The following is a 24,406-nucleotide window of genomic DNA, read 5'->3' as shown; positions in this document are numbered from 1 at the left end:
AGTATGGGATGATTAAAAACTTCTGGAGATGGATGGTGGTGATGGTTGCACGACAATGTCTTAATTCCACTGAACACAGTAAGAATGGCAAATTTGATAGGAAGTATATTTTTACCATAATCAGAAAAAAAGCTAGTACTACTAAATAATGAGGGATACATTAAAAAAAAAATACACATGAGAAAACAACCAGTTTCTTAGACTTCAAAAGAAAGGAAGCAAAGCTGCCTGCCTCCCTTCCTCTCTTTTTATTCCTTTCTGTTTTGACAATTAAAACACCAGCCACTGCTGTTCAAAAGCACCCCATCCCAGAGACCAGTGCAGAAAAGCTGGTAATTTAATTCATCTGCATATGACATACTTCGCTTAGCAAACCCATTATGATGCAAATATTTTTTAAAAATTTGCCTCATTTCTCAGAAAGCACTTGGCTTTACAATTAGAATGTGATATCAAAATTTATAGAAATACTTCTAAAGATCTGCTCTGGTAAAAGTGTCATTACATTTGGGGCTTTAGATATTGCTGAGAATATGTATATGTCTTCATTTTCCTGTTTGGTCAAAAGCAATTATATAAAATTATTTTTTTCACTTAAAAAGGATATGGGCTAGTACATATAAATAATGTCACAATTAGCAATAATCTAGATAATCAAGGTAATTTTATTTCTTTTTAATCATAATATTAAAACTACTCAAATCTTTATTTGTTACCTAGGTAAAACAGGGATAATACCGGGGGGCAAGGAAAGGCTAAATATTAAGAAAATACACACTATGTAGAGGAAGAAATCAGAGAGCTATATGTTTAGTCTTCAAGCTTACACCACTTGGACTTTTCGGATTGGTTAAAAGAGTTTTAAGGAGCAAATATAATTATCTATTGCAACATAAATCTGTTAAGTTCTACATCTGATAGTGAAAATCTAGTAAGCAAATGTGAATAGCAAAGACACTACTTAATAGAATCCAGTTCCTGAGTTTAAGAAAGTGAGAGCTGGATAATCAAAAGACATGTGTGCACAGTATAACACCTCACTAATCCTCACCAAATACATTGGCAGATGGACAACACATAAAGGGTTATATATCTAGTTTTCTGATTCAGATGCTTTCTACTTAGTGGGAATTCATAAGCCTTCAAATGTTCCATTACTTAATTATGCAGGAAAAATTGTGCATGGTTAAATAACAGAGTAAGAAAACAAAAAGCCTCAAGAAGTCTCATTTAATAAAGTAGGTGACATATGAGAAAAACTGGTTCACAGATTAATATTTCGAAACTCAAATGTGATGATCATTCCTTAGATTTTGGATGATCTCTTTCTCTTACACCCTCTGATGACAGTCTTACTACTCTCCTAAGCAAAATGTGTCACTGCACACGAGTGCTCCCATATCTGTTCTCTGGTGACCAGGGATCCGGCAGTCCTGCTTAGACCACTGACACAGCATCTCCAGTCACAGGGATGTCACGCTAGAGGGTGAAAACCCATAAAATCCATACAAAATGACAAAGGGTCGATGCTTTATAGACTAGGGAAAACAACACAAAAAACTAGGATGTTTATAGGCAATTATGGACTAGACATTAGGAATTAGCTCTGGTGTAGAAATAATGGCTTAATATCACCAAAAGGTGATATTAGCAAGGTGATATGATAAAATAAGATACAGCTGTTTTATTACTTGTTAAAAGATCTAAAAGATATCATAACTGTTAGAATCCATAATCTGTACTTGAAAACATAATGAATACTTGTTTCCGTTACTCTTGTGAACGAGGTTAATATGGAAACAATTTAAGGGAAAGTAAACACACAACCGTACAGATGCACAAGGTTACCAAGACTGAGCAGAGGAAACATGATGAATACCGTACACTGTAAAAGGGACAACAGACATAAGGTGACTGGCTCACCTCTTCTGTCCTTCGAGTCAGAATTACCTGTGTAGTAAGTGAAAAATAGAAACATTCACTCAAATTAAAGAAAAACATTACTATTCAACCTAAGTTAAGACAAAATCAGCTCTTTCTTTATGTATGTTGGAGCTAGAATGAGGTACCCTCCAACAAATGGGAAACAAGATTGCCCAGACCCACTAAACTTTAACCAGTGGTTTGTCCTCTCAGAGCACAAAGGCAACGCAGCACCTATAAGAAGGCAAAGAGAAATACAAACATAACTGTATTACAGGCCTTTATGTCTTTTAGGTCATTCATGAAATACAACAGGGCAAAATTAAGTTAAAAATATAAAGGACTTAAAATGGCAACAGGTAATAAAATCTAACCAGTGTAGACCAAATTCTATATACTAACAGAGAAAACTTTTTCAAAGTTTTGTCTACTTAAGTCACTGAATTTTGGTCTGTCTTTATCAGAATATTTAGAATGCACCATAACTAATATAACTACCCACAGGAACACTTATGGGATATGGCTGAAGCTGTGCTTACAAAAATTCATAGTATTAAATATATTAATTAACTGGGAAGACTGTAAACAAGTCAAGCATTCAACTCAGGAAGAAAGAAAGAGCACAAAATAAATCTAAGAAAAGCAAAAAGAAAGAGTAAGAATTGAAAAGAAATTAATGAAATAAAAACTGAAAAATAAAAACTGAAAAAAAAAACCCCACTCTTTGGAAGGAAAAAAGCAACAAACTGTGAAACAGATAAATGGTTAGCCAACTTAAGCATGAAAATGGACACAAGTATGTAAGATAACAAATATTAACACTATGTAGGAAATTAATCTTAAGAGATGACTTTTCTTCAAACCCATTCAAGTAATTTTGAAAACATGAATGAGATGCACAATTTTCTAGGTTAAGTTCAATGATTTCTGTGAAGCAAAACAAAACACTGACAACTAAAAGTTATCGAAAATAGCACACATACAATTAAAATTAAAAAACAGCACACATATAAAGGAAAGATATAAACCAATTTAATTTAGAAATAACTTACAAATTATCAATGGAAAAATCCCAAATAAAGTAATATCAAACAAATTGCTACAGTTCATTCAAGAAAAATACAACATGACCTAGTATGATTTTTTTTGCAGAAATGTGAATAAAGTTAGGAAATCTATTAAAATGATTCACCATAGCGTATTATAAAAAGAGGGAAAAAATCAGAAAGATCTTGCTCATTGATGCTGAACAGGCAACTGGCAAAATTTGACATATATGCTCTTCAAAACAGGAATAAATTAATAAATCCTAAACATGATAAATATGTTTATATCTCAACCCAAGAGTCAGCGCCGTATTAATGGAAAACCACTAAAAGCATCCTTGAGAGTCAGGTACAAGACAAGGCTGACTTTTACCATTGTTTTCTAACCTTGTTCTGAAGATACTCATCAAATCATTTAAAGACAAAAAGAAAGACTAATTTGAAGGCATGATAATTGAAGAAAATTATGTCAAACACTGAGGAAATTTATTTTTTTAAGTTTACTTATTCACTTTGAGAAAGAGTGAGAGAAAGAGACAGAGGAAGGGAGGGAGAGACAGAGAGAGAAAGAATCCCAAACAGGCTCCACACTGTCAGTGCAGAGTCCAATGTGGGGCTCAAACTCACAAACCGTGAGATCATGACCTGAGCCGAAATCAAGAGTTGGGCGCTTAACCAACTGAGCCATCCAGGCACTCCAAACATTGAGGAAATTTATTAAGATGATCAGGATAAAATATACCTACAAAACCCAACAGCTTTATGTAGTATACTCAAAACTAAAATAATGATGTATGTCAAAAATGACAGTAAAAATAATGACAGTAGCAGAAGCCTTCACAGCCCCGACAGCAGCCAGTTAGAGGACACAGTGGAAGAAAATACTCCATTTATACTAACAACAAACAAAGCAAAACACCAAAGTAACAAAGAACCCCTCTGAAATATCTAGAAATGAGCTGAACAAAACATGTGCAACATCAGTGGCAAAAACTTTAACACTGCCAAGAAATACAAAGTAAGAATTCAGCAAATGGAATACACTGCATTCTTAGATAGACTTGAAGACGTCAATTGTCCCTGTTAATCTATAAATGTGACATGATCAATAGAAACTTTTCTCCTGCTATATAAGTTGATTCTAATGTTCATAAAGAAAAATAATCAAGAATTGCTAGCAAAATTCTGAAAAATAAGATTAACAAGGGATGACTCACTTTATCAAATACTGATTATTTTAGTTACAATTATTAAAACGGTGGGGTTCTGTACAGAGAACAGAACGGTGGGGTTTCTGGACAGAGAAAACGATTAATAGAAAATAAAAATGCCAAGAAATCGAACTCATATAACAAATGAGAACCTAAATACACATCAGATATCAGAATTCAATATATGATAAGGTGGCATTTTGAATCAGTGAGGAAAAAAACATTATTCATTAAAGGGTACTGACATAAAAAAACACCAAACTAAGAAACAAAAAGAGGCGGGCGGGGTGGGGGGGTGGGGAGGGGGGGCATGCCTGGGTGGCTTAATCGGTTAAGCGTCCGACTTTGGCTTAGGTCATGATCTCATGGTTCGTGGGTTTGAGCCCCATGTGATGCTCTGTGCTGACAGCTCAGAGCCTGGAGCCTGCTTTGGATTCTAGGTCTCCCTCTATCTCTGTGCCCCTCTCCTGCTCACGCTCAGTCTCTGTCTCTCTCAAAAATAAATAAACATAAAAAAAAAAAAGCTAAAAAAAAAAAAAAGGTATTGGGACAGGGGCGTCTGGGTGGCTCAGTGAGTTAAGCTTCTGACTCCTGAGTTCAGCTCAGGTCACGATATCACAGTTTGTGATGAACACCTAGTACAGCTCTGAGCTGACAGCACAGAGGCTGCCTGGGAGTCTCTTCCTCTCTCTCTCTCTCTCTCTGTGCCCCTCCCTCTCGTGTTCTCTATGTCTCTCTCTCTCTCTAAATAAATAAATAAATAAATATTTAGAAAAAAAGGTATTGGGACAAGTCATTAACCATTTGGGGAAAAAACAGATCCATAGTTCACACTTCACATCAGAATACATTTTAGATCGATCAAAGATTTATGCACACACCTGCATGCACACAAATGTACATATACAGAAGAAAGAAACCATAACTCTAGGAGAAAACATAAGGAGAACTATTTTGTAATACTGGAGTAAGGAAAGCCTTCCTATATATGATCTAATACCTAGAAAATATTTAGTTAAAATAAACTGACAAATTTTTTAATTAAAAAAATTTGAAATTGCTTATGATAGCTTCTGCAATGCAGAAAAACTAGATGAGCAACTGGGGGAAAATATTTGCAACTTTATCACAGGTACACAAAGTTTCCCTAACATTTAATACAATTTTTTAAATGGTTGTTTATTTTTGAGAGAGAGAGAGCGTGTACACGCGCAAGCAGGGGAGGGACAGAGAGAGAGGGAGACATAGAATCCAAAGCAGGCTCCAGGCTCCAAGCTGTCAGCAGAGAGCCCGAAGCAGGGCTTGAACCCACGAACCGCGAGATAATGACCTGAGTGGAAGTCTGACTGTTAACTGACTGAGCCAGGTGCCCCAGGGTTTCCCTAACATTAAAGAGCTTCTATAAGTGAGTCAGAAAAGCCTAACATTCTAATAAGAAAAACGGGCAAAGGATACCAACAGAGTTCTTAGAAAAAGAAATACAAGTGATCTTTCCAAATATGGAAAGATGCTCAACCTCACTCAATGAAATGCAAATTAAAGCTACACTTGAGATGCTAATTTTCACCTGTTAGACTGGCACAGATCCAAAAGTTTGATAATTTACGGCACTAAAGACAGCAAAGGAAAACAGGCACTCTTACACACTATTTATAGGAATAAATTTCCCAACAGAGGAAAAGCTGGCAATATCCACCAATTTACAAATGGACACTTAAAATAATTTATCCTACCAATATTCTCGTGTATGCTTGAAATGACAAATTGTACTGTTTCTAAGAGTACTCTGAAAACAACCTTAACGAACACTGATAGGGAAGACAGATAAATATGTTAAGGTATATCCATACAATGAAGCAGTTCTTTACTGTAATATAGAACAAGCATGACAGGCTAATGGAAAAAAGCAATGTGCAGAAATGTACACAATCCATATGTGTATAATTTGTGTTATAAACACAAGAAAAAGGAATATATACATACTTGCTTATTTTAAAAAGGAAAAGAACAGAGATTCAAAGCAAAGATCAATGGGAGAGAAAAATGTAAAAGATTAAAGAATTAATCTAGGATATGTCTAATATCTAAATAATAGGAATTTTAGAAGAAGAAAACAGAGAAAATGGACAATGGAAGAAAATTTCCAAATATAAGAAAAATCTCCCGAACTGAAGAACCAAAAATTTCCAGAATCAAGAACCAAGGCTCCAAAAACCCTATCAAGCACCCAACATAATGAATGAAAAAGATACACATCAAGACACATTTCTGTAAAATTTCAGGACATGAATGATAAAGGAATGATCTTCCCAAAACACACAAAGTGTGATTAAGAATCAGGATAGCAGTAGACTCCTCCATGCCTGGAAATGAGGAGTCAGGGCAATGTTTTAGACATTCTGGGGAAAACAAATACATCCTCAAATTCTATACGCAGCCCTATAGCCATTTTTAGACACGTAAGGTCTCATGCAATGTACCTCCCTTGGACCTCTCTCTCAGGAGGCTACTGGAGGATATGTTCTACCCTATGATGGAGTAATCCAACAAAGATGTCAATATAGAAGCCAGGAAACAAAGGAATTCACAAAATAAAAGAGAAGGGAAATCCCAGACCAACACCTAGGCAGCAGCCCTGACGATCAAGCCCAGATTTGAGTAAGACAATGGAGGACTCAGGAGGAAAATCTGTAGGAAAAAACAAAAAACAAAAAACAGATTACCTGACAGATCTGACTTTGTTGAAACTATATCGAGAGTCTATGGAAAGTATGAGAAGAACTGGCTGGCGATAGGCAAAAAGAAAACTAAAACAGAAACATAAGGCAATTATAAAATCCAGGAAAAAAAGTGTACAAGAAAAGAAAAATGATCACATTACACCTATAGCTCAGCAGGGAATAACATCACAGTTATAGTAAGATAAAGCCTTAAATACTGATTTAACCAAAAATTATTAAGTAACGATTATGGGAGGACTGGTAAGAGGGTAGTGATGAGAAGGATGAGGGGTTCAGACTGTGACATCCTGATGTACCATAAAGGTTTCCTTGAGTTTTACTCATCTTGAAAAAGTCACCAGTGAAATGTAGCCTCAGTCTCTCCTGAGACATGAAATGTGTTAACTGTATAATAACTGGTTTCTTAGGTGTGGCATAATTTGGACCTAAGGCAGATTATGGAAAATTCGTTTCCTTAACAGCAGAGTGGAAAGACCACAAGAGTGAGAAATAGGCCTAACTTGCTACCTGCTGGCTCTGAGATCTAAGACAAATCACTTAACCTCTATAGTCTTACATTAAAGCATCTATGAAAAGGAGAGAATTATCCAGTCATCTCACAGAACAGTTAAATGAAGACAGAAGCGAGGAACACAGGCTGCAGAGTCAGCCAGGCATGGGTTACTGGCTCACCTTTCCCACTCATTCAGTTCATACGAGTTATTTCATACGTTATTTCGTCTTCCCTCCCTAAGCAACAGCCATAACTCACAGCAAGAAATATCTTTTACACTGTTACTCAGTATGTGCTTCTGTATAACTGAAATTAAAGTTTCACAAAATAATACACATTACATAAAAAGAACAGAAAATGGAACAGGACCATCCACTTAAAAAACAAAGAAACAAATCACTCAGGATGGCCCACTGAAAATGATGTCATGAATTGGTCACGACCTTTACTTTGAAAAACACTCCTGGAGTTAGTTTCATCATTGTAAAACTCCTTCACCTGCAAAACAGAAAACAGAACCCACCTCATGGGATTCATAGGATACCTCCGTAAAACTCTTAGTACAATGCCTACCGCTTAAAAATAGTGCCTCCCGTGTGCAGGTGTGCACTGTAAATGCTTTCCCTGTATCAACTCATTTAATCCTACTAGTTCCTGAGCAAGGGAAGTATTATTACTATCACTTGTTCTCATTTTACAGATGAAGGAACTAAGGTACAGAGGTGAAATAAACCTGCCTACGGTCACACAGCCAGTGTACAGCAGAGATGGGATCCAAACTCAGGTAGCGTGGCTCACCAGACTGCTCGTAACTGCAAGTGCTGCATAGCCTTTCCAGTGGAAAACAAGGGATTAAAGCAGGCAAGTGCAGGGTCTGGGTTACACAGTCTAGCTAAAAAATGTCATGTGTAGTAACCGAATGAGATTCAATTCAGCAAATACTTTCTGAATGCTCTCCATGAGCCAGACGTGATTCTAATCTAGGGGCCCTCACCATCTAACAGGGAAGAAATATGAACCAAAGGGGTGAGACCACAGAAAAGGGAACAACGGGGCGCCTGAGTGGCTCGGTTGGATAAGAGTCTGACTCTTGATTTCAGTTCAAGCTACATGTTGGGCTGCACATTGGACATGAAGCCTACTTTAAAAAAAAAAAAAAAAAAAAGGCACCTGGATGGCTCAGTCGGTTAAGCATCTGACCCTTGATTTTGGCTCAGACCATGATCTCATGGTTTGTGAGTTGGAGCCCCACAGTGGGCTCTGCACACACAGTGCAGAGACTGCTTGGGATTCTCTGTCTCCTTCTCTCCCTGTCCCTCCCCAGCTCTGTCTCTTTTCTCTCTCTCTCTCTCTCAAAAATAAACATTCAAACAAAACAAAACAGAGGGAACAGTGATTTTTGCTAGGAAAGGAATGACAGTTACACAGCTGTCGGGGGACAATTTCCTTTACTCTTCACAGAAGCCATCTGAGGGACCCCTTCTCTCTTATAGACCAGGACCCTGACTGAGGCTCAAAGGGGTCAGAAACTTGCCCTACCCGACCTGGTTTCTGACTCAAGGCTGATTCTATTTCTGGTGCCACTTGCAAATCAACTAGTGATGAACTGAAGGAAAGAAGTGGGCAGGGCTGACGCCCTGAGCAAACTGGCACTGCAACTTAACTGTTTCCTGAGCTCCTCTAACTCCACCCCTAGCCTGTGGATTCCTATCCTATATCTGTTATGCATGTCCAGACCCATTCGCCTTCCCATGATCTCCAAGGGTCCCTTCTGTTCAAGGCTAATCGTGTCACGCAGCTTCTGCACCCTTTCATCTTTAGCTTCTCGAATTATCAGTTAGCTCCCCTTTCTCTTGTATTTTCAAACTTTTTCCTCCACCTTTGACACTTAAGCCTCCCTGGTCTAACCGGAATGTCAGGCAAAGCAGGAGAGCCTCCGGAATATCTCTTCTTTCCTCTTAACTCTATGTTAGCCAGATATTCCTAAGAATTCTCTATATCTGCTAACATTAGTTTGCAATGTTTATTATTTCAAGAAATCTTATAGCTAGAAAACACAAAACAATAAAATGGTGAGGAACTTCAAAGAGAAAAAGAAAAAACAAATAGAAACCATCTCTAGTACCTGAAGGAGGGAAAGTTTCTGGGGTGGTTGCCGCGGTGCTGGAGTTCCCCTCCCAAGGTTCTGTGCTGGCATCTGTGAGCTGGTTATCTGGAAGCCACGTTCCATTAGGTGAAATTGTAGTGACTACAGAATCCGTGCTTGCTGTTCTTGTGGTCCCATTGTCAGAGTCTGAAGAATTGACAGTGGTTACATAGGTGGGTCCCAGTGTTAGATTTGGGCTGAATGTTGGTGCCACAGACAGAGAAGTTACTGAAGAAGCAGGACTTGAAGTTTTGGTCTCTTCTTTAACTGATGCTGTTGTTGATGTTTTCATAGATCTTGTAACGCTTACTGAAGGTGAAACTATAAACACACACACACACACACACACACACACACACACACACACAAGAAAGAAAACAACCCATGAAGAATGTGATAGCTTGAAGTTGTAAGGCACAAAGCAGCAAGCCTTAATAAACTCTTAAACACCAGGAGGCCAAAGAAAGACCTCTCCCTCTCTCTCTCTCCCCAACCCCCCCCCCCCACCCCACACACACTTTTATCTAATGGTGGGCCCTTTCTAGCACTTCCAAAGGACTACTGTTTAAGGGAAGAAGAAAACTGGATTCATTACTTATTTCCTCAGAATCAGTATACAGGAATCTTAAGTAGCAACATTTTAAAAAAAATTTTTCAGGAATGAACATATAATCTACTTCTTTAAAGTAGTATATTGTATATAGAGCAATGTTGAGCATTCACTACAACTCAGATTTCCAAAGATATTTACTTTATACCATCACTTTAAAGTAAAACTTTAGTATTTTTTCTTTCTTTAATATCACCTAGGTCTCCAATTTTAGGTCATTAAATGTGACAGCAAAATTCCATTTTGAATGCCAGCTTTATTAAATGACAACTTACCTGTGGTTGCATTGTTGGCACCTACACGTATCAGACTACTGCCAAGCAGAACAAGAATGAACCAGGAATCCATGCTGGCCTAGAAAACAGACAGCCATGTTAGATAAGGCCCTATATTATTGTTAACCATGTCCAAAATACTCACCAAAGGAGTATGTGGAGTAAAGTCTTCCCAGCAATAAAATGTGCACATAGGACCAATGATCTTTTGGGAGTCTGATATGCACATTTCCCCCCAAATCCAACCACTTAATTGAATCATTATATCAATACAAATAATACTTAATAAGAACCTACTTTTTAAAGCATGATTCTCAACCTTGACTGCACTTTAGAATCACCCAAAGAACTTTAAAAAATTCCCATAGCAGACTGCATCTCCGGGGGTAAGAGCCAGGCAGCAGTCCCGTGAAAAGCTCCTCTCATGCTTGCCATGTGCAGCTTTAGCATGTTCAGCATGAGAAGTTTGGAGAAGGTAGGGTGACTGTATGAATGTGATGCCCTTTGAAACAGACCTTATACAGCTGTTCCCAACCTTTATTTCATCACAAACCGCATCAGAGGGCTGTGGCACATTCTTACTGGTAATAGTGGCTCATTGGTCCATTCGGATTTTTGTGCCCTTCAGTGAACTAGGTACTAGGGAAAGAACCAGGGAGCAATACACTCATACATTCCATCTTCAGGAGCCTCACAGCCTGGTGGTAACTAAATATGGTCGTGATGCTCAAGGGAAGCAAGGGGTACTTTCCAAGGGGTACATGAGAACCTCTGAGGAAGGGTGGGGAGATGGAGGTGGTTTGTACACATCTCAGGAGTTTGACTCTGGTACCAGCAACATGCCTAGTAGGGAAATGGGGTTAGTAATGCCTCCCCCAAGGTGCAGCCATACGAGATTTGATCACTTCTCCACTATTCCTACCTGACCATAATCTAAAATTGGGAAAGCATACAATTTCCTACAAAAGGGTTAGAAAACAAACTGGAAGGCTGATTACTATATATGTGTACATGTCTATTCTTGATAGGAAATGGTTTGGGGGAAAAATAACTATGTATTTAGGGGGAGAAGGTTAGACTGTCACCTCATTCCAAATACCAAAAATAAAATCCAGATGGGTAGAAGAATTAAATGCTTAAAAACACATTTTTTTTTTTTAATTTTTGAGAGAGAGAGAGGGCACAAGTGAGCAAGAGGCAGAGAGAGGGAGAGAGAGAATCCCACGAGAGGCAAAGAAAGAAGGGGAGGGAGAGAGAGAAGTGGGACTCACTAGCGGTAGGGCTCGAGCTTGCCCAATGCAGGACTTGAACTCATGAACCATGAGATATGACCTGAGCGGAAGTCAGATACTTACCAACTGAGCCACTCAGGTGCCCTAAAAACACATTTTAAAAGGAAAGAAATGAACATTTATGTGAGCTCAGAATGAGGAAAGATTTTCTAACGTAAGAAACCACAAAGGTAAAATGGCATATCTGATGATAGAAAAAATAAAAGCTACTAAATGTAAAAGAAATCAATCATAAATATGTTCATGAACAGGGAGACTCGATATTGTTAAGATGTCAGTTCTTTCCAACTTGGTCTACAGACTCAATGCAATCTCAATGAAAATCCTAGCAAGTTATTTCGTGGATTTTGACAAACTAATTCTAAAGATTATACAGAGAGGCAGAAGACTGAGAAGAGCTAACTCAATACTGAAGAGGAGCAAACTTGGAGGGCTAACACTACCAGACTCAAGACTTAGCATAAAGCAACAGTATTCAAGTCAGTGTGTTGGGAATGCAAGCTGGTGCAGCCACTCTGGAAAACAGTATGGAGGTTCCTCAAAAAATTAAAAATAGAACCACCCTACAACCCAGCAAATTGCACTACTAGGTATCTATCCAAGGGATACAGGTGTGCTATTTTGAAGGGACATATGCACCCCAATGTTTACAGCAGCACTATTAACAATAGCCAAAGTATGGAAAGAGCCCAAATGTCCATTGATGGATGAATGGATAAAGAAGATGTGGTATATATATACAATGGAGTATTACTCGACAATCAAACAGAATGAAATCTTGCCATTTGCAGCTACGTGGATGGAACTACAGGGTATTAGGCTAAGCTAAATTAGTCAGAGAAAGACAAAAATCATATGACTTCACTCATATGAGCACTTTAAGACATAAAACAGATGAACATAAGGGAAGGGAAACAAAAATAATACAAAAACAGGGAGGGGGACAAAACAGAAGAGACTCATAAATATGGAGAACAAACTGAGGGTTACTGGAGGGAGTGTGGGAGGAGGGAGGGGCTAAATGGGTAAGGGGCACTAAGGAACCTACTCCTGAAATCACTGTTGCACTATATGCTAATTTGGATGTAAATTTAAAAAATTAAATTTAAAAAAAAGTGTGGGATTGGTGAAAGAATAGAAAAATAGAGCAATATAACAGAAGAGAGAGCCCAAATACAGACCCACGTAAATATAGTCAACTGACCTCTGACAAAGGAGCAATGGCAATACAATGGAACGAAGACAGTCTTTTCAATAAATTGTGCTAGAACAACTGGGCATACATACACAAGAAAAAAATGTGGACACAGACCTTATACTTTCACAAAAACTTATTCTCACAGACCTAAATGTAAACACAAATTATAAAACTCTTAGAAGATAACATATGAGAAAGTCAAATGACCTTGGGTATGGTGATGACTCTTTATTTTTTTTTTAATTTTTTTAACGTTTATTTATTTTTGAGACAGAGAGAGACAGAGCATGAACGGGGGAGGGTCAGAGAGAGGGAGACACAGAATCTGAAACAGGCTCCAGGCTCTGAGCTGTCAGCACAGAGCCCAACGCGGGGCTCAAACTCACGGACCGTGAGATCATGACCTGAGCCGAAGTCGGCCGCTCAAAAGACTGAGCCACCCAGGCGCCCCTTTTTTTAATTTTTTTTTTTTAAGTTTATTTATTTTTGAGACAGAGAGAGACAGAGCATGAACGGGGGAGGGTCAGAGAGAGCAGAAGACACATCAGCCCAGAGCCTGACGCGGGGCTCGAACTCACGGACCGCGAGATCGTGACCTGAGCCGAAGCCGGACACTTAACCGACTGAGCCAGCCAGGCGCCCCTGGTGATGACTCTTTAGATATAACACTAAAGGCACGATCTATGAAAGAAATAATAACCTGGACTTCATTCAAATTAAAAGCTTCTGCTCTGTGAAAGACAATCTCAAGAGAAAAAGAAGACAAGCCACAGGCTGGGAGAAAATATTTGCAAAAGGCACAACTGATAAGGGACTGTTACCCAAAATTTATAGGAACTCTTAAAAATGAACAACTAAGAACATAAACCAATTAAAACATGGGCCAAAGGCCTTATTAGACACCTCAATGAAGAAGATAGATTGCAAATAAACATATGAAAAGATATTCAATAACATGTGTCATTAAGGAATTGCAAGTTAAAAGAATGAGACACCACATCTATCAGAATGGCCAAAATCCACAGTACTGACAACAGCAAATACTGGTGAGCCTGTGGAGCAACAGGAAGTGTCATACATTGTTGGCAGAAATGCTAAGTGGTACAGCCACTCTGGAAGACAGTTTAGTGGTTTCTTACAAAACTAAACCTTCTCCATAGGATCCAGCAATTGCGCTCCTTGTTATTTACCCAAGCAAGTTTAAAACTATGTCCACACAAAAATCTGCACACAGATGTTTACAACAGCTTTATTCTTTAAAAAAAAATTTTTTTTAATGTTTATTTTTGAGAGAGAGAGAGAGACAGAGTATGAGTGGGGGAGGGGCGGAGAGCGAGGAAGACAGAATCTGAAGCAGGCTCCAGGCTCTGAGCTGTAAGCACAGAGACTGACATGGGGCTTGAACTCACAAACTGTGAGATCATGACCTGAGCTGAAGTTGGACACTCAACCGACTGAGCCACCAAAGTGCCCCATAAAGCCCCAGCTTTATTCTTAATTGCCAAAACTGGAAGCAACCAAGATGCCCTTCAGTAGGTGAATGGATAAGTAAACTGGACTCCATCCAGACAACGGAATATTATGCAGCACTAGAAGGTTATGAGCTATCAAAGCACAAAGAGACATGAAGGAACTTTAAATGCATATTAGTAGGTGAAAGAAAGCAATTTGGAAAAGCTACATACTGTATGATTCCAACTATAGGACATAATTCTTAAAAAGGCAAGGCCCTGGAGACAGTAAAAAGATTAGTGGCTGTGGAGCTAGGAAGGAGGGAGGGAATGAAAAGGCAGAGCACAGAGGATTTCAAGTAAAACTATTCTGTATAATAATACAATGGTAAATACATGTCATTATATATTTGTCCAAACCTACAGAATGCACAACACCAAGTAAATCCTAATGGAAACAAGATGATAACGATGTGTCAATGCAGATTCATTTGCTGTAATAAACGTACCATGTGGTGCAGGATGACGAGCGTGGGAGGTTGTGCATGTATGGGGCAGGGAGTATTGGGAAACTCTAATTTCTGCTCAATTTTACCATGAACCCAAAACTACTCTAAAAAATAAAGTCTATTTTTTTAAGGGAAATAAACTAGGAAAATTGCCACCAATAAGACAAAGCGTTAAAATAAGAAGTCATATCAATATGGAAAACACGAAGACCTCAATTTTGAAAACCCTAAAAATCCTAAACAGGTAATTTACAGAAGAGAAAAACAGCTAAGAAAATACATGAAAAAGTGCTAACCATCCCCATTAATCAAAGGAATATAATAACGAGATAATATTTCTACCTTCCAAATCAGAAATGATCAATTATATGAAGTATTCAATGCTAGCAAGAGTCTCATGAAAAGGAATCAGACACTGGTCGGAATGGCCAATAGCCTGTAACAACAAATGCCTTCCCAGAAAGATTATACAAGGATCTTAAATGTGTCCATATTGTTTTGTGACCCACTTCCAAGGCTCTATTCTAAGTAAAAGTAAATTATCTGAAACTCAGGTGAAAATGATACAGAGATATTCATTAAATGGAAAAGTAGAAACAATCCAAATATCCAACAGCAGGGAAAATAGGAAAAAGCTGAAATAAGTACTATGTTGCTGCTATTCAAGATGATATACTGTTACAATTCAAAGAATTTAAGAAAATGGAACAAGACCTTCATTTTTTAAGCTTAAAAAAAACAGATCAAAACTGAATATACCATATGACCTTAACTAGATTCATGTATGTGTATGAAAGTATATGCATGAAAATAAAACTGGAAGGGAAAATCTATAAACATTTAGCATGGCACTTTATGATTTTTATTTTCTTCTTTGTATTGTACTTACCGTTCACTATCAGCATAGATATCCTGTAGCCCCTCTCTCTGCCCCTCCACTTGCATGCAAGTGCACGCATGCTCTAACATAAATAAAAATTAAAAAAATAACCAATCAAATTAACTTAAAAAGAAATCGGATTTCACTACAGAGCATGAATATATGAATCAAAAAGAAGGAAACTGCAGAAGAAAGACAGTACTTCATGTGAAAGGCTGCAAGGGGAAAGAAGTGCACAGTGAATGGCAAGTTGGAGAGGATCTGTGCGTGTAAACTAGGCTGTGAGAGGTATGTTAATGTAAAAAGATCCATGTCGGTAACAAGGTGTAGCTATAGACCACAACCAGGAAAACCACAGTCAAGGCCTCATTCTTCTCAGAGAGAGACTTTATAATATATTATAAATTTGTATTATAAAGTCTCTCTGGCAAATTCCTGTGACTTCCTGCCTCCCAGACTAAACTGCATGCATACCTGTGCTTGCTTCCTTCCTTCCTCTTCCAGTCTCCAAATCTATTCCAAGTATCCCAGAGCTACATGTCACCAAGGAGAGTTGAGGTTTCCTCACTCAAGGATCTCATATGCAAACCATTCTTCCTAGAACCTGTTCTAATGGTCCCCATTCTTGAGGGCTTTTTTGCCTAATAATTTGCTAGCACTCCCTTATCACTGAAGAGACTGCAATGTGGCTCACAATTTTCTTCCCATCCCCCAGTCCTGATATTCTCCTGGAAGATGGTTCAACATCCTCACAGATGACAGCCACCACAATTCACATCCGGGCCAGCCTATGAATTACTGGACTTCCTCAACTCCAAGAACCTTACATCTCTACTCCACTTGGGCCAGCCTTGACAATGGTTCTGTCATCACCAGGAAAAACTCAGACTGAGGCTTACCTTCCCACTCTCCACCACACTCTCTATTCCTTACAGTTCCCTCTCTTTTATGTCTACACCTGTTCTCTGACCTCACCTAGGCTTCTGGTCCCTTGAACCTCTCTCTAATTTTCTATCTAGTATTTCTGTCCTATTTCCTTCTCTACCCAAGAAAGCTTGGTGTCAATTCCATCACTACCTTGCTAACATCCTAAATTCTTTTGCTACCCCTGTTCTATTCTACTTACATGGGGAAAAACAAAAACAGTCCAATCCTAAACTAATCCAACCAACAGCCCCACATTTGGGACTGCCAAATGCTGCTTAAGAAAACCAAACAAGCCATAAGGCTGATACTACTTCTGCTTCGATGGAACTCCAAACAATTTCTGCAATGTTTCTATATTTCCCTCCTCAGCTCTCTCCAATTCTCCATAGCAGTGATTTCAAAGAACCTCCTCTCCTCTCCAACCACCTCCTCCCACACTCTTGGCTGTTGGCTTTGCCTTCACTTGAGAAAATAGAAGCCACTGGACTGCATGACACCCTTAACTCCCAGTCAACATATTTACACATTTCCTCCTCATCTACAGTTCCTCCTAAAAATCTCAATTCATTAGGAATCCTGTCCTGTAGATCCCCTACCACCACCTCCACGCTTTAACTTACAACAGCATTTAGACATAAGAATTTAAAGGAAAGGGAGAACTCTTTTGACTCTACATCAATCCTTCAGCTAGCATTCTCTCTACTCTACTTTGCAGCCAAATTTCTAGGAAGAGTTGTCTCCATGGCAATCTGGCTTCTTTTTCCACCATTCCACTAAAACAACTACTTCTATATTTTTAAAGAATGAGCTCTTCAAAAATATTTCCAACTCATTCACAAAGGTCTTATTTCCCTAATGTATAAAGGATTCCTACATATTAATAAAAGGGAACCACCAATCCAAAAGAAAAATGGGCAAAGATATGAAACTGACAATTCACAGAAAAGGAAACTGTTCTCTTATATATATAAAAAAATGCTTAAACTCAACTCATGATTAGAGAAAGCCAAATTAAGGCTACACCATGATATCAGTGTTTGCTTATCAGATAGGCAAATATAAAAAACTTAACAACAATGTACTGGGGTAAAGATTTGAGAAAAAAGGTACTCTCATATGATTGTAAATATTTAGCAGAATTGCAAAAGCACAATCCCTTTGACATAATTCCAATTGAGAATTTTAGATATATATACTCATACCTTAAAAATGCCCTATGTACAAGGATATTCAATGCAGCACTGTTTGCAATAGAAAAATATTGGAAATAACCTAAATGTTTATCAACAGGAGAGAGAAATATGATTAAATAAATGATGGCCTATTCATAAAATGGAATACTATGAAGCCTGTTAAACAGAATGAGGCGGCTCTCTGGAGATCATTTTATTTCAATATACAAGACACCTTTTGGTTTTGAACAGAATGAGGAGGCTCTCTGGAGATCATTTTATTTCAGTATACAGGACACCTTTTGGCTATCTTAAAAATAAACTTTGCAAAAATTAAATTAAAATTCATGGGGGAGGGGAACCATTGGTATTTCTCTCTCCCTCCCCTGCCCCTCTCATTCTCTCTCACATACACACACAACCTCTTTGTTGTTAAATCCCTCAACCTCCTTCTATCATATCTGATTTACTGACACCCCATACATTCTCAAATTTATCTCTTCCCCACACCTCTCTCTCCGAATTGATTTTAAAAGCTGGTTCTATGATGAAGGTCTAGCCTTTGATGAATACAGATACAGATGAATGGTTACGAATACAGATGAATGGTTAAGTAGTTTGAATCCAAAGGAAATATGTACTATGAAATGTCAGGCGGAAACCAGAACTGCCAGCTGTAGTCTGCACAATGCCAGGAACCCAGTGCACACATTCTAATAGTAGGAATGGTTTTCCCTGTCACAGAATGGTTTCTAGGATGGGCTACTATTTGTGAAATTTTTATTTTATTTTTAAATGTTTATTTTGAGAGAGAGCAAGTACACACACACACACATACAGGCATGCACAAGTAGAGGAGGGGCAGAGAGAGAGGTAGAGAGAGAATCCTAAGCAGGCTCCATGCTGTCGTCGCAGAGTCCAACACAGGACTTTATCTCACAAATTGTGAGATCATGACCTGAGCCGGACGGACACTTAACCGACAGAGCCACCCAGGTGCCCTGTATTTTCATTTTATTTTAAAAATCAGTTTGTATGGCAGCTTCAGGTACCCCTGCAGGTACCAGCTTCTTATAAAACCAAATATATACCTACTTCGTGATCCAGTAATTCCATTCCTATACATTTACCCAAGAGAAATATAAACATATGAGCACAAAAAGACTAGTACAAGAATATTCATAATAACAGAAAACTGAAAACAATCCAGGTAACCATCAATAAGAAATTATATAAACAGTGGTATGTTCTCACAATGGAATATTACTCAGCAATGAAAGGAAAGAATTACTGATATGACAACATGAATGAATCTAAAATACATCATGCTGAGTGAAAAAAGCCTTACATAAAAGAGCATATAACATATGATTCCATACATGTGAAGTTCTAGAACAAGCAAAACTAATCTATAGTGGAGGGGCGCCTGGCTGGCTCAGTCAGTAAAGCATGTGACTCTTGATCTTGGGGTCGTGAGTTTGAGCCCCACAATTAGGCAGAGAGATGACTAAAAAAATAAATAATTGAAATTAAAAGAAAATTCAAAATAAAAGATTAAAAAACTAACCTATGGTGGGAAAAAAATCAGAACAATGTTTGCCTATGAAAGAGATGAAAGGTTTACTGGAAAAAAATATAAGTGTATCTTCCTGGACAAGAGAAAAACTGTTTTCTTTTTAAAATTTAAATCCAAGTTAGTTAACTTACCGTACAATAATGGTTTCAGGGGTAGGATTTAGTGATTCAACCACTTACATAGAACACCCAGTGCTCATCCCAACAAGTGTCCTCTTTAATACCCATCACCCATTTAGCCCATCCCCCCACCCAATACCCCTCCAGCAACCCTCAGTTTGTTCTCTGTATTTAAGAGTCTCTAATGGTTTGCCTCCATTTCTGTTTTTATCTTATTTTTCCTTTTCTCTCCCTATGTTTATCTGGTGAGTTTCTTAAATTCCACACGTAAGTAAAATCATACGACTTCTCTTTCTCTGATGGACTTATTTTGCTTAGCATGATACTCTGTATTTTGATAGGGAAATACATTTGTACATTTGCACATAAATTTCACCTCTGAAGACAATTCCACCCATAAACAAATAGAAATGATATGCATGCTTAAGTATTTGGGAAGAAGTATCCTGATATAAGCAATTTACTTTGAAATACATTAAAAACAATATGAATGATGAATGAATATGAATGAACAGAGGAATGGCAGATAGATGGACAAATAATTTGATAAAACAAGTATAATAAAATGTTCATTGTTGGGTCTATGTGGTGGGGGTGGGTAAAAAATGGTCTCAATTTTTCTCTATATTTGAACATTTTTATAATAAAAGACTGATAAAATAACCAGATCAGAGAGAAATGGCATTTTATGGTACTGAATTTTATAATCCTGGGACACAGTATTCTCCCCACTTATTATTTTTTTTAATGTTTACGTATTTTGAGAGGGGAGAAAGACAGAGAGGGTGTGTGGGGCAGGAGCAGAGACAGAGAGAGGGAGAGAGACAATCTCAAGCAGGCTCTATGCTCAGCACGGAGCCTGACACGACCATGAGATAATGACCTTAGCTGAAATCAAGTCGGACACTCAACCAACTAAGCCACCCTGGTGCCCCTCCATTTACTTTTTCAGAAAATGTTCCTTAAGGTGTTACTGTATTTACTCATTTTTTTTGTCCTATTCATGTCTTCTTGCATTAATTCCTGATTATATTACGCTGCCACTGTGAAAGGAATCTTTTAATTTTGGCTTTATTGAGGTATAATTGATATATAAAATTATGAGATATTTAAAGTATATATTATGGGAATGGCATTCAAATCAGCCAGGAGGAGGTCAAACTTTCACTCTTCACAGATGACATGATATTCTATATGGAAAACCCAAAAGATTCCACCAAAAAACTGCTAGAACTGATTCATGAATTCAGCAAAGTTGCAGGATATAAAATCAATGCACAGAAATCGGTTGCATTCCTATACACCAACAATGAAGCAATAGAAAGAGAAATCAAGGAATCGATCCCATTTACAATCACACCAAAAACCACAAAATACTTAGGAATAAATCTAACCAAAGAGGTAAGAAATCTATACACTGAAAACTATAGAAAGCTTATGAAAGAAATTGAAGAAGACACAAAAAAATGGAAAAAGATTCCATGCTCCTGGATAGGAAGAACAAATATTGTTAAAATGTTGATACTACCCAAAGCAATCTACATATTCAATGCAATCCCTATCAAAGTAACATCAGCATTCTTCACAGAGCTAGAACAAATAATACTAAAATTTGTATGGAACCAGAAAAGACCCCGAATAGCCAAAGCGATCTTGAAAAAGAAAACCAAAGCAGGAGGCATCACAATCCCAGACTTCAAGCTACACTACAAAGCTATAATCATCAAGACAGTATGGTACTGGCACAAAAACAGACACTCAGATCAATGGAACAGAATAGAGAACCCAGAAATGGACCTACAAATGTATGGCCAACTAATCTTTGACAAAGCAGGAAAGAATATCCAATGGAATAAAGACAGTCTCTTCAGCAAGTGGTGCTGGGAAAACTGGACAGCGACATGCAGAAGAATGAATCTGGACCATTTTTTTATACCCTACACAAAAATAAACTCAAAATGGATGAAAGACCTAAATGAAAGACAGGAAACCATCAAAATCCTCCAGGAGAAAGCAGGCAAAAACCTCTTTGATCTTGGCCGCAGCAACTTCTTAGTCAACATGTCTCCGGAGGCAAGGGAAACAAAAGCAAAAATGAACTATTGGGACCTCATCAGATAAAAAGCTTCTGCACGGTGAAGGAGACAATCAACAAAACTAAAAGGCAATCGATGGAATGGGAGAAGATATTTGCAAATGACATATCAGATAAAGGGTTCATTTCTAAAATCTACAAAGAACTTACCTAACTCAACACCCGAAAAACAAATAATCCAGTGAAGAAATGGACAGAAGACATGAATAGACACTTCTCCAAAGAAGACATCCAGATGGCCAACCAACACATGAAAAGATGCTCAACATCACTCATCATCAGGGAAATAACAAATCAAAACCACAATGAGATACCACCTTACACCTGTCAGAATGGCTAACATTAACAACTCAGGCAACAACAGATGTTGGCGAGGATGCGGAGAAAGAGGACCTCTTTTGCACTGCTGGTGGGAATGCAAACTGGTGCAGCCACTCTGGAAAACAGTATGGAGATTCCTCAAAAAATTAAAAATAGATCTACCCTACGACCCAGCAATTGCACTACTAGGCATTTATCCAAGGGATACATGCCTTGTTAAGGAAGAGTTAGCTGTATATGATTTCTTCCGCTATCCCACATATCATTTTTGATTAGACAAGACTAGCTGAGTAGAGACAGAATTACGTATTTCAGGAAAGGCAAAATAAGGAAGAAACTCAAATCTATACTTTGGTCATTTTTCAAAAAGCACTTGTGAACCATAATCCTTTGGTTAACTGTGAGTTACAGAATAACTGAGCAGGGAGGCTTTGGGAGATGAGTCATGAACTCTGGGCAGTTCCCTAATTTATTAGACACAATGGCACACACATTCTGTTTTCTCTCCTACTCTACCACACCCAGAAAAAGGGCGAATATACAGTCCTTATTTCATTACAAAAGCATTTCTTAGTTAAAAAAAAAAAAATCAGTTCCATTGCACATACATTAGAGTGTTGGAAAGTTTAACATTCAAATAACAGAGGAAAACCAAGATGCCACTGGCAATACTTAAAAGCCCTAGGATATATGACAAAGAAGTTCTGAAAAATTGTAACTATCGTTTTCCTGATATCTGAGGGTCTAACAACATTTTCTAAATGTTATTAAAATCTGAATTCAGTGTAGATCTGAGACATTCTCTAGGGATACATGTGGAGGCTGTATACTCAGTGGTGGGGACAGTGGGCAGTGTCCACTAACTGTTAAATCACTCACACTTGCCGTCCTGTCTCAAAGCCCCATCTGCACTGAGCACTTTGTATGCCTCCTCTCACTTAATCCTCCCCAACCCTATGACGCTGATAAAGGCGTTACTGCAACTTACTGTGTTGTGCACCTTTGGAAGCAGGGGTATTTCCCTTGAACTACAGAAATCTTGGATTTTAACTTTATAAGCAAGCGATTATAGATGCTTACATGCATTTCAGGGGTAAATTATTTGAAATATACAACCTGTATCATTACAGTCATACTGAGTATCTGCTAGAGAACGATTCCTTTGGCTTCAGGCCAAAAAGAAATAGTTCTTGATCAAACATACACTCCCTGTCAGTGGACCCTGAGAGGTCCTGAGAGACATGCCATCTTCATTTAAGAGGAAGAAGGGCGAAAACTGGTGGTAATAGTAAGGAGAACACGCCCCCTTCCTGAGCTAGTTGTGGACAAGTGATTCAATTCTAGCCAAGAAATTATAAGCTACAGTGTATGATGAGGTTTCTAGGAAGGTGGTTTTAAAAGGAAGTTTTTTTCTCCTATCCTCTCTCCTATAATGTGGAATTTAGATGTGATGATTAGAGCCCCAGCAGCCATTATGGACCCTGAAGTGACATAAAATAGCAGAATAGAGAGTTAGAAAGAAACTGAGTTCTCCGATGACACTGACCAACGGGTCATACCAGTCCTGCTTACTTTCAGATTTCATATATATGAGAAAGAAAGAAACCTATTTTATTTTCTGATATATACAACCAACCCCAATCCTGATACATACAGCTAGTTATAAGGAATAAGAAGACCAACTCTTAAATGTTATGACTTGTGATCACCTAGGATGGGAATGATAAAGTGCTCTGGAATGTATTTTTCTCAGCCCCTTTGCCAGCAAGTACAATGCTGCCTTCACTTGCTAGAGAAAAAATGTTTCAGGAATCAATATTGTGAAGCCCCCACTAGCAAAGGAGAGTTTGACGAATCTACCCAGAGTGTAGACTTTGGTTGTGATAGCTTCTATTAAGAGTACACCTATTCAAAGTTATGCATTCAATATTCAATACATTAGTACTGATAAAATATGATGAAGCATCAGGTACAAATTATCTCAATATGTGGCATTTTATCTCAGTTAAATCTCACAGCAACTCTACCAGTTACATACTCTTCTTAACTCTCATTTTGCAGATAAAGAAATTGAGAGACGATCACATAGCTGGTAAATTGTGGAAGCAGAATTCAAGTCCAGGACTATCTGACTTCTCTTTACAAATCTTATCACCACTTGACCCTTTAAAAATGTAAAGACTAATGGAGAAACAGATAAATCTTTCTAATACCAACGAAAACTAATTGATGATTATTTCCATTTTATAGATTTCTAAGTAATGGGGCAGTGACTGACTTAAATGTGTTCACATTAATCAATCACTGATTTTCAGATATTCAATATAGATGACCATTTAAGTACTAGCCTTGATTTTAAGTAAACTCACCTTTTTCACAGAGATGAAGCTCTCTGTGAGAAAAGTAAGTATTCAACTCTCA

The 24,406-nt window shown here is 38.0% G+C and overlaps 1 protein-coding gene across 5 annotated transcripts in view; it reads right to left on the bottom strand.

Moving 5' to 3' along the window:
- The window catches only part of PTPRA (protein tyrosine phosphatase receptor type A), a 159,053-nt gene that overhangs the window by 63,651 nt on the left and 70,996 nt on the right, over positions 1-24,406 (bottom strand). For 3 of the 5 annotated variants that reach the window (XM_042931462.1, XM_042931459.1, XM_042931461.1), the window contains exons 2-4: positions 10,446-10,524; positions 9,540-9,881; positions 1,924-1,950 (exon numbers count right to left, since the gene is read on the bottom strand). In XM_042931462.1, coding sequence (XP_042787396.1) covers positions 1,924-1,950; positions 9,540-9,881; positions 10,446-10,518 — 442 coding nt within the window. In that variant the 5' untranslated portion in view covers positions 10,519-10,524. Of the gene's footprint in view, positions 1-1,923; positions 1,951-9,539; positions 9,882-10,445; positions 10,525-10,742; positions 10,941-24,406 lie in introns of those variants that run through there. The other 2 variants (XM_042931460.1, XM_042931458.1) reach the window with 2 other exon arrangements.

This window comes from Panthera leo, chromosome A3 (genome assembly GCF_018350215.1).
Source record: "Panthera leo isolate Ple1 chromosome A3, P.leo_Ple1_pat1.1, whole genome shotgun sequence".
NCBI lineage: Eukaryota > Metazoa > Chordata > Mammalia > Carnivora > Felidae > Panthera > Panthera leo.
This window is presented reverse-complemented; position numbering and strand designations above follow the sequence as displayed.